General features: G+C 48.5%; 1 protein-coding gene across 1 annotated transcript in view; it reads left to right on the top strand.

Annotated features, from left to right (window-relative positions):
* The first annotated feature begins 1,233 nt into the window (after positions 1 to 1,233).
* Positions 1,234 to 11,870, top strand: part of Retreg1 (reticulophagy regulator 1) — a 132,977-nt gene continuing 122,340 nt past the window's right edge. The window contains exon 1 of the mRNA XM_059276065.1: positions 1,234 to 1,598. Within this exon, the coding sequence (XP_059132048.1) occupies positions 1,312 to 1,598 (287 nt within the window). The 5' untranslated portion in view covers positions 1,234 to 1,311. The remainder of the gene's footprint in view (positions 1,599 to 11,870) is intronic.

Here is an 11,870-nt window from a genome sequence, read left to right as displayed (position 1 = left end):
TTTGTATTGGGAACCCCCCTTGCAGGTGGAAGCCACACCCACAGGGCCTAGCAATGCACCAAAGCACATAGTAGGTGGTCAACCAACCTTTGTGTGAGCTCCAGACACGTGCTCCTTTCAAACACAACATACATTCAGGTACCTGGCCACATCTAGCCTGCAATGTATAGTGTTTGCATACGCAGACACAGAGGTATATACTGGCCGTTTAGACGAACATTACCAACTTGAACCCAGGGACTCCCTTGCGGCAACAGCCTTTCATTGCTTTGGGAACACAGCACAGTCATACCATGAATGTAGGCTGGATACAGAGGATAGCCCAGAGCATGTCAGGGGCCTGATGCATCAATTCTCAGGATTGAAGGGTGGGTACTTTATTCTAGAGAAATGAACAGAGACTCGACATGCACAGCGGTCTCTTCCTCTCTCCCACACTCAACCAGGAGAAACACATGGGAGTGCCTAGGATTCTCTACCTCTGCCCTGAGGCCCTCTTGAGACATGGAAAACAGAGCCATTGAAGCAACAACCGCCAAAGCTTGGGGCACTAGCCGAGTTCGATCACCGGCGGCCATCCTCTGGCTTCTCTGCTCCCTCATCTGCTCACTGACACTGCAAAAAGCAACTCGCACTACTGAGCCAACAGCTCGCTCCTAAAATCAGAGGGCCAAACCAGAGGTCCTTCTTTGACCCCAAATGTGCTCTTCTTCCTGTCCCAGGTCAGCGTTTGTATCTGACACAGATATAGGCAGGGTGTCCCTGCAAGGGACCTGGACAGGGGCGTGATGAGTCCTGAGTGCTGAAACGCACGGCCAGGAGCATCCGGATATTTTCTTCAATACTGAAGGATGGAAGACTGGCAGCTGTGGCTGAAGAAAGTGTCCCCCTCCTCTCCCCCTTGAAAATCCAAAGCCCAGACTCCCTTTGAGATGAATCCTCTCTACCTGGCCTCCTCAGCTGGAAGGGAAAAAGGAGTATTTCCCTTTGGTCCCCAGCTACCCAGGGACGCCGCCCAGCTTGCATCCACCCAGCGCTCGGAGCGCAGGATGTGCAGCCAGGCCCAGGGCGGCCCCGCCCCTACGCGAACTTGACCGCACCCTCTTCCCCCGCGTGGCCGGGCCTGACGTCACAAGGCACCCAGCCGCCGGCGCCCCGCGGTGCGCACCCGGAGCCCCGACCGGTCGCGGCTGCTTTCCGGGCGCTCACCGCCAGGCGCGCGCGTGCCCGCCCGCGTCCGTCCTTCCCCCCCCGCCCGAACCCCGTCCCCCGTCCCCGTTCCCGTCTCCGCCAGCAAAGCGCCGCTTGAAGATGGCGAGCCTGGCGCCCGGGGAGCACGCCGCGCAAGGATGCCCAGCCCCGGCTGCGGAGGAACAGGCGCCGCGGCCCGGGGTTCCCGGGGAGGAGGCTGCACCGGAGGCAGGGCGGGCGGGCGCGGGGCCGCAGGTGGAGGAGGCCGCGGGCAAGGTGGCCGCCGCCCTGACCTGGCTGCTCGGGGAGCCCGTGCTGTGGCTGGGCTGCCGCGCCGACGAGCTCCTGAGCTGGAAGAGGCCGTTGCGCAGCCTGCTCGCCTTCCTGGGTGCCAACCTGCTGTTCTGGTGAGTGCTGGGGCTGGGTGGGGGCGCCCCCCGGGAGGGCAGGTGACCTTGGGGCGCCCGGGGCCGGATGTGGCCTGGCAGAGGTGAGCTGGGCACTGCGGTGGAAGTGTGACAGCCCCTTCCCACTTGCCTGGTCACCTGTCTGAAACAGGTCGTCACCCGCTTCAACTTTCCTCCAGACGCACTTCCCCGTGAGTGGCTGTCACCCTTGCTGCGGGTGTCCACCCTCCAAGGGGAGGGGATGGTCGGCTGACCCACGTGTGTTCCTGTATCTAGGGGTGTCCCAGAGCTCTTGAAAACTTCGGCCCTGCTATTGTTAACTCGCAGGTCTTGACCTGTACTTCCAAGCCTGGGGGTACATGGGCACTTGGACTTCAGTTGATTTTTGCACCCATAGAGGTATATCTGGGCCAGCTTAATACAGTCTCAACACTGCTGCCCTTCATCAGCCACCAGAGATGGGCAGTGAATGATTTGTTTTTCCTTCCCCTGGAGGGTTGTTGGGTTTACTGTCTCTGCTCCCTGATGAGAAAGCAGGAGGTAAACAAACAGGTGGATTAGGCACATCGCCCCGCCCCCAAGGTTGCACGGCGGGGTGGGGGGGTGGGGGAGGCAGTAGTAATTTCAGGCGAACTCCAGAGGGAATAGACAAGAATGTTCTTTGAATAGCCCCAATCAACAGGTTTGCTTCACCAGAAAGTGTTGTGCCTAAGGTAAGCAGCAGGCAGCGTCTGTCTCCTTCCCCGAAGGATGTGCCCTATCATCTGGTACAAGTGATCTGACGGCAGAGAAAAGCTTTCTTTGTTCGCCAATTGTCTTCATAACAAACATGACCCTCCGCAGTGCAGAATAAGCAGTTTCACTAACAGACACCTATTGACAGGGCATAGTTGGGAAATCAATGCACAAGAGAGATATAGCCTGTCGTTTTTCTAGATCAGCTTGAGCAGCGTGAAGGGTTTTCTTTAGATCGCTGCTCGCCTTGGTTTCCTCTGGAAACGAGCTGTGTCTTGTTGCTGTCTGTGGATGTTAATTAGCTTTGGGTCTCTCAGCTCCGTTTCTGGAGTTTATCCCAACTCTCTATCCTGTTGTAAAGTTAGTTACCTGAGCCCTTAAAGAGGTTATATTATGTTGAGCTGGGGGGGGGGGGGGGAGCCAAGTCTTAGGGCTGTGTCTTACGTATTTACCAATAAGCAGCATGTTTTCGGTTTTATTTATCTAAAAACACCCCAGCTCCAAAGCTTGAAGGTACAAAAATGTAAACACTTTGAAAATCTTTCCCCTTTGAAATCTTTTCCCTTTGAAAATCTCTTTCCCACGCCCATCCCCGGTTCTCAGCTTCCTCCCAGAGGCCACTGGGGCTGGAGCTCTCTTTGCTTTTTTTTTTTTTTAAAGCAGATAGGGCCTGTTTCAGCAGACTGTGGGCTGGCATGGTAAGGATTCCTCATTTAAGGGTGGGGCCTTGTTGACCACTTCCTTGTTTTTTCCAATGCATAGCATTCCTCTGTAAGACCTCTCCAAGTATTGAACCTCCTAAGGAGGCTCCGATGTAGTTCCCAGCACTTGCATTTTTAGTGTGATAGCCGAGCCTTGAACGTGTATCACTTGGTATACAGGAAAACATTTTAAAGGATGACTCCCGCACGTGAAACTCCTGGGTCAGAGGGCATGTGCCCTTGTCATTTTAATGGCTGTCACCGTGTTGCACGTATTACCACTGTGTTGTCACTGGGTTCTACCAGATTATTTGCCCAGATTATTTGAGTGTGACTGCTTATGCTGCTGTACTCTTGCCAAGAAGATTTTGCAAAAATGTTTTAATCTTGTAAATCTAGTAGGTGGAAAGGGCACTTTCTGTGGTTTTAAATTTGTGTTTGTCTGAGACTGTCCTCGTGTTCAAGGCCACTATAGTTATCTGTTCTCTGCCGTGCCTATTTATCTGTAACAATTCTGGTCTACTTCTTCACTTTAGACATTGACCTTCTTCTTATTGACTTGCTGAAGCTCTTTTTATAGGATAGATTTTAGCATACTTAATGTAATAAGTGGCATACATTTTTCCTATGACTTATTCTTGTGTGTGTGTGTGGGGGGGGGTTGTGTGGGTGTTTATGGTTTATGTGTGTTGCTGGTCCACATCTGTGTGTGTGCATGTAGTAGAGGCCAGAGACCCTCTTAAATTGCTCTCCTTCGTGTTTTTCAGCAAGGTCTCTCACTAAACCTGGGGCTTATCAATATGACTGGATTGGCTGGTCAATGAGCCTTAGGGATCTGCCTGTTTCTAGTCCTTCCGTGCCGGAGTTACAGATATATGCCATCACTTCTGGTTTTTCTGTAATGCTAGGGGTCTCAGGTCTTCATGCTGTGTGGCAGCCACATTCCCGACTGAGCCACCTTCCTAGACTCCCTAGGACATATTCACTAAGAACAACTGTTGGAACTAATTTTTTTTTTTGTATAAATAATTTAAAAGTATATTTGACATTTTTCATATGAGTCTCGTCTCCCATCCATTTTATTTACCACTCTGATGGAAAGACAAATAGTGGCCAGCCATTGAGCCTGGTTAGAATCTTATTTGTTTTCTTTTTCCTGTGTGCAGTAGCTGGATTCCATGCATGCATTTCTACTGACAGGCGGCCATCCTGCTCCCTGAATGCTGAAGCACTTGTTGCTTCTGTGTTATAATCCACTGGGCTTTGTGACTCCTTTATTAATGCCAGAACTTTTTTTTGAAATCTTTCTTATTTGTTTCTCTGAAGTTAAAATATGCTTTCAAAGTTTAAAACAACAACAACCACAACAACAATAAAGCCACTTTATTTCTTTTCAAATGATCTGATCTTTGTTTTCACTCCTCTTTTCCGTTCCTTATTTTCTTAAAAAAAACAAAACAAGTTACTACTCTGTAATCCAAACTGGTCTCAAACTCATGACAGTCCTCCTGCCTCAGCTTCCGAAGTCCTAAGTTCCTAAGACTAACTGTGCGAGCCATCATTCCCGGATGACCTCATTTGGTTCTTAATATTCTGTGTTCTGCTAAAGCTTGTGTTTTCTATGAAGAAAATGAGGAAGTCAATATGTTAAAAATATAATGGGCAATAGAATGAGGTCCTGTCTCAAAAACAAACAAAAAAGAAAAGCCCACATCTTAGCATAAGCAGTAGGGTGCTTCATTTATCATTGATGCTGCTCTGCTCCGTTCTTGTGGAAGATGACTTTGTAAATATACAGGTTGCATGATTTAATATCTGGTCCTAACAATTGCTTTCAAGATTTTGAATTTGACTCAGAAATTTTGACATTGACTACCTGACCATGATCTGTAATATTAGTGCTGTGTGTTTAAAACCGGGATTGAAACAGGCCATGGGAAGTTGGGCTATCTCCAGGATGCATTCAACAAGCAGATGGAAGGTTTTGTGGTGATGTTGTGACCCCCCAATATATTGTGCACCCTAATAAACTTATCTGGGGTTAGAGAACAGAACAGCCACTAGACATAGAGGCCAGAAAATGGTGGCACACACGCCTTTAATCCTATCACTTGGGAGGCAGAGATTCATTCGGATCTCTGTGAGTTCAAGGCCACACTGGAAACCGCCAGGCATGGTGACACACACCTTTAATCTGAGGAAATGATAACAGGAAGCATATATAAGGCGTAAGGACCAGGAACTAGAGGCTTTTAAACATTTAGCTTTATAGCAGCAGTTCAGCTGAGATCCATTTGGATGAGGATTCAGAGGCTTCCAGTCTGAGGAAACAGGATTGGGCTGAGAAGTTGGCCAGGTGAGGGTAGCTGTGGCTTGTTCTGTTCTCTGATCTTTCAGCATTCACCTCAATACCAGGTTCTGGGTTTGTTTTTATTAATAAGACCTTTTAAGATTTGTGTTACAAGGTTCTAGGAAGGATGGATAATTCACTTTGTGATGGTCTGGGTAGGACAGAGTCATTGTGGATGGGAGAGGCTGCACTGTCTTAATGGATTGTACTTCAGCTGGACCTTGACGGACAGGAGTAGGTCTTGGATTTGGGCAACTGTCTAAGGGTGAAGAATACACCAAATGAAAGAATGGCAACTTTTTGTTTGTTTGTTTGTTTGTTTCTAGACAGAGTTTCTCTGTGTATCCCTGGCTGTCCTGGAACTCCCTCCATAGACCAGGCTATTCTTGAACTTGGAGATCCCGAGTGCTGAGATTAAAGGTGTGGGCCACCACAGCCAGGAAAAGAGCCATATCTTAAAGCTATACTTAACAATCTGGTAGAGAAAAGTACCAACGGGACAAAATGTAGATGAGGTTGGCTGGGTGCTGTGGGGACATATTTGGGGTACAGTGCTTGCCAGAAGTGCCATGTTTAGTGTTTGGACTTAATTTTTCTGTGATTAGGAAGGACAACAAAAGTGCCCTGTGAAATGTGCATAAATACTAAATATGGGTAAACAAATTGGTGTTCATTTATTCTCACCATGGACAAATTCACAGCAGTGGAGATAAACAATGGGCACAGACAACAGCACAGATGAATTTCCCAAGTGTCCTTTGGAGTAAAAGAAGCACAAAGTGACATGCGCAGTGGTCCAGTCTCGCTCTGTTGCAGACTGACTTAATTTACAGTTCAAAGGTGAGTGAAAGGAAGCCAGACTGATCTAGGGCCCCCCACACACATAGGAGCTAAAACCACAGACATAGCATCCTTTCATCGGACACACATACATATTCTTATATACGACATACTTACGAAAAGTGCGACCATGTGAAGAAATGCCAAAAATAGATCTTTAGTCATATCGTGGAGAAGTGTGATTAAATGTAGGATGAATATAATGCCAGTCTCTGGAATCAAGGTGTCTACATTGGAAACAAATCAGGTCACAGTTCAGCAGGCCGAGAACCATACAAGGCTTCAGAATGCACTGTCTTACTCATTTGCCTTACAGGGAACACATTTTCAACGTGGAGGCCAGAAGTCCACACTGGGTGTCTTCCTCTATCATGCTCTGTCTTAGTTTTTGAGACAGGGTCTCTCACTGTGCCCGGAGCTTGCCATTTGAGTTAGACTGGCTGTTGAGTCCCTAGGATCTCTAGTACTGGGTTACAGACGGACACCACATGTGGATGCTGGAGATTTGAACTCAGGTCTTCAGGCTTACCCAGCTTTACCCACTGAACCATCTCTCCATCCCCTTGATAAATGTATTTTTTTCCCCAAGACAGGGTTTCTCTGTGTAGTTTTGGTGATAAATGTATTTTGTTATAAGTGTATTTTTAATTGTATTTAGTTTAAACTTTAAGTGTCCCATGCGGCTAGTGGCCATCCTGTTAGACATATGGTTCTTGACAATTTCATACGTTCAGTATTCTTTTCTACTCCATGGCTCTAAAGAATATTGCGAGACAACTTGGGTCATATTTTCCAATATTACAGAATTACAGTTAGTGATTCCAGAACAGTATGAAGACGTTGTTTGGAGGTGGTTGTTTCGGCATCAGTAGGGATTATTTTTCAATTATTAATGGGTCCAGTCCAAATTCTTAGCTTATTTCTTGCTGAAATGCCTTCACTCCACTACAGAGACTCTAACCGGTGGAGCATGTGCCCCCATAAACTCTTCCATAAGTTACCTTGGTTGTGATGTTCTCTCGCCACCATAGGAAAGAAATAGCTCCATTTCTGTTTGACCTGGGTTATCGGAAGACACAGCGGAGCATATGTTCAGCCCGCTGCTGGGTCCAGGGATACAGCAGAAGTCCAAGGGCTCCACTTGCCGCTGGGAGCTTCCCTTCTGCTGAGGAGGGCATGGCTGGTTCACCAAGTTGAACACTCAGTACAACCTGGTTCTGAGTTGCATGCCACAGTCTCCAGGACTTTAGCGCATAGGGCAAAATGCAGATCCTGGGTAGTTTGTGCGAAGTATTGACTGGGTTTAAAAGAAGGAATCCGATTTTAAAAATGAGGTTAATGCCAAGAGCTTTTGGACACAGGATAACCCAGGAATAAAGAGGGACTGAGCTCTAGGTGCTCTCAGGCTAGAGAGGCTTACCTGGCTCATCCGGGGGATGTGACTGGGGGTAGTGGGAGTATAACATGGGATACCTAAACTGGTGGAGGATCTGAGAGGCAGATGTCCAGAAGGATGGGATGGGTCTAGGTCGCTGGATAGTCTTCCTCTAGCTCCAGTACGGTGGAGCTGGCTTCAGAGGGCCTTCAAAGTAGACAGACTCAGTCTATTAAAAACAGCTCTAGCCCTTTGGATCTTGAGCCTTCAGCAAATGTTTCTTGAGCAAGGGCTTCCTGGTGGCCACAGTGGCTCTTTGTGAAGCGTTCTCTCGGCCTCAGTCCTCAGTACCAGCAAAAGCAGAGCTGATCTCAGCAGATCAGTGCTTATACTTTAAACCAGCCGGGTTTTCCTCTGTGCTGTAGCGGCCTTGAACCTCGCAGCCACCTTTTAAGGCAACGGCGGTGATTTTTGCAGAGGTTTAGGTAATCACTTTACCTCGGCTCCATTTGGCCTGTCTGCCTTTTTATCTTGTTCTGTGCACGAATGTTCTCAGGCTGCCCCCATTGATCCAAACGAGTACAAGTAAATGAGGTGTGTCATTATTCCTGCTGCTGGGAACAGAAAGATGATGGAGACACGGTCTGATCCCTGGGTTGGGGATGGGGAGAGAAACAAGCTAGTGACTGTGTATACGACAGGAAGAAGAAGCAGGGCTTTTTGGGCAGTGGATGAAGGGATGCTGTGCCTTTCAAGTGTTTCCCAAGAATTCACATGTTGGAAATGTAATGCTCAAATTCATCTTAGTGGGATTTGGAAGGAGCAGCTTTGAGAGGTGGTAATTAGGTGAGGTCATAAGGCCAGGTCCCAGGAAGGGAAAGAAAGCTTGGAGCTGGTGGGCTTGCTCTGTCTTGCCATGTGATTGATGCCCTCACCATGTTATGTTGCAGCAAGAGGGCTTACCTGATGATGACATCATGTTCCTGGACTTCCCAGCCACCGGAGGCATAGCCAAGCAATATTTTTATTCTTCAAAATTTCTCCTCTCTATGGTTATTCAGTTAGAGCAACAACATAGACCAAGACAAGAGGGTATTGGGATTGAGGTGAGGGCGGGGAGGACGTGGATTGGTCAGTATGTCCAAAGTGCAGTTGAACTGATATGCATTGACTGTTATATTTTGACTGCATAGTTGATTTATGGAAACAGAACACCCAGCAGCAGTGATGAATTCTTCATATAGAGGAAGGGACAGAGTGGGGAGGTGGTTTTATGTGCTGGTTAGGAGGAGAAAGTTTGGGATGGCCATTTATGAAGAGGGTATTACTAGACCTCGCAATATCCTCGTTCCTTTTCTTACTCCGAAGCACTAGGGACTGAGCCTAGCGGATACAGCACACACACACACACACACACACACACACACACACACACACACACACACGCTAGCCAAGTGCTCTACTGCTGAACTACATATCCAGCCCCTTTAAAATTTTGAGACAAGATCTCGATTAGTTGCCCAGGCTAGCTTTGAACTTGTGACCCTCCTACCTTAGCCTCCTAACTAGTTTGGATTCAAGCCTTGTGCCACCAGGCCTGCCATATTCCTCCTTTTCTCTAGGGAGAAAACTGTGTCTGTAGCTTAGGACTTTATGCTGCAATCCTTTCAAATTCTGCTACCAGCTTTCCATTCCCTCTTCCGAATGAACTTGAGGAGCAAGAGCCTGGATGGTGGGCATCCGCCAGCAGAAAGCTTGGTGGTGGGAGGGCCCAATGAAGGTGGTTTTGGTGTGGGTGGGGAAGAAGAAATGGATTCAGGCAAAACTGAGGGAAAAACCTGGGAAGACTGGCTCGCTTGGCAGGTGGGAAGTGACTTAGGTGACTCCAGTATGTGAGAAGTGGCTGGGAATGTTAATAATCAATTTGAGGGCCATTTGAGGTTACACCAGGTTAGGGTTTTGGAGAGGAGGGGTTCTGTCCAGTTTGGGAGATTTTGAATTTGATGGGCCTGTGATGTCCCAGGCAGATTACTCACATAGGTGGTTCTGGGGTCAGATCCACAGACTCATGCCCGGGGTTTGGGTCAAGTGGAAGTGCATAGCTGGGCGTGTTGGGGTTTAGTTCTTGAAGAGTGTGTGAGATCGCTGGGGACCTTTTATTGGGAATGATGAGAGGGAAGGTGCTGAGGAAGCCAGTGTTACCAAGTTGAGTGACTGGAAGCATCTTACGGAGAGGAACGTTGTGTGGTGGTCCCAGGCTGAGGTTGCTCCCGAGAAGCCAGCAGAGGCAAGCACTGGGGAGAGTGAGCACTTGCCGGTGATTGACATCCTTGGCCTGTTCAACATCACTTTCCACAAAGAGCTGAGGACCCCAGGCCCCACTTGAATTGGGGTAGGAGTCTCCCTCATTTTCTTTCCTCCTTGCTACAGCGACATGGCTCTGTATTCCTGAGCCCCTGTGTGATTTGATCTCAGACCAACTCGTGGACTTACTTGGTCACCAGGGGAGTTCCAGTGGCCTAAGAAATTCTTTTCCTCTACTACCGCTGAATGCTTATGTCCTTCCCAATTTATACATCTTCAGGTAGTAACATGAGGAGCTGGGGCTTTAGGAAGGCCATGGGGTCACTGAAGGAAGAGCTTGGTGAGTGGGATTACTGCCCCTTACAAAAGAGGCCCCAGAGAGCTCATTCTCTTCCTCCTCCCTGTGGGGACATGGCAGGAAGGTGCCACTCACAAACCAGGAAGTGAGCCTCAACCAGATGCTACATCTGCTGTGCCTTGTCTTGGATGTCCCAGCACCTAGGAATAAGTTGTGATTTACACGCTGCAGAGTTCATGACTTTCTTTGCTTAGCAGCCCGAGCCAACCAAGACTCTTGATTCAACACCCACTTTCACATATCAGAAGCACCATGGCTGTATCCCTGCAACCTATCTGTGTAATCCTGGCCCTCTGCTCCATGCCTTTCTCTGTCTATTCTGAAAACATCTGGGTGGGTGATCTGCAGCATAGTGGAGTTTGTAGAGAAGGGAATGATGGACGGGCGAGATGGATGATGACCTGTGAGGGGTGGAACTGAAGGGGCTGGGTTAGACAGGTACCGTTTCCTCTGGTACTAAGAACGAGGTAGAGACAGGTGTGCCCACAGCTGGAGTGGGAGGAGACAGGCCATGGCATCTGACGTCTTGCTAAAGGAGGAGATGGTATCTCATGAGGCAGAGGAAGATGAGGCAGGCTAAGGGACCTGCAGAGACCCACTGGTGGGGGAGGGTATCATCACAGTACAAATGACTGGGACACATGGGGACATAGATGGCACTGTTTTCTTGGCTTTCTGTATATTTTATCATTTTTTCTCTGATCATATTTTGGGTCAAATTCTGGGTCTTAGATAAAAAAAAAAAACCAAGTCCATGATATACCTACAGATCATGGCAGACACTTTGGGATGGGAGGGGTCTTAAGATAGTTGGGGATTCTGTCCCATGATTCTTGGTCCTGTTGATCTTAGCTTATTTGGAGACTTGGGTGAAGGGAAGACTGCCAAAGTGTAAACATGCTGAGAGCAGACTGCTCACTGCCACTGTGCTGGTGGGGACTCCAGACATGAACATCTTCAGTGTTTTCCAGAGCTGACACTATTTTGATTTTATAACAGACAAAGCTGAGACTATCACTTTGCATAAACATAGAGAACAAAATGACAGAAGTATGATTTTAGGGGTCACTTTAGGGGTTGTCAGAAAATCTGTCCTAATCCCTAGCCCACATTCATTATTTTTTAAAATGAAACACAAGTCCCCAATTGAAACATCAATTTAAAAAAGCACCATGTTCTAACAGAATACAGCCCCTGAACATGCTAAGTTCATACCAACGCAATGAAGATGGTGGTAAGAAACTATGAGAAACCGTCGTTTTCAGTAATAAATCGTTACGCGTCTATAAAAGTGGGAAACTCTCCACCGGAAAACACAGCAGTCAGTGACATGGACTCACCCTCACAGAGGCCACACCCCACAGAGGCCCCACCCCCACAGAGGCCACACCCCCACAGCGGCCCCACCCCCACAGAGGCCACACCCCCACAGAGACCACACCCCCACAGCGGCCCCACCCCCACAGAGGCCACACCCCCACAGAGACCACACCCCACAGCGGCCACACCCCACAGAGGCCACACCCCCAGAGAAGGCCCCACCCCCAGAGAAGGCCCCACCCCCACAGGAGGGACTCACCTCCGCAGAGGTTGCCCCCACCCCCACAGA

This window comes from Peromyscus eremicus, chromosome 11, assembly GCF_949786415.1.
Source record: "Peromyscus eremicus chromosome 11, PerEre_H2_v1, whole genome shotgun sequence".
Classification (NCBI taxonomy): Eukaryota; Metazoa; Chordata; class Mammalia; order Rodentia; family Cricetidae; genus Peromyscus; species Peromyscus eremicus.
This window is presented reverse-complemented; position numbering and strand designations above follow the sequence as displayed.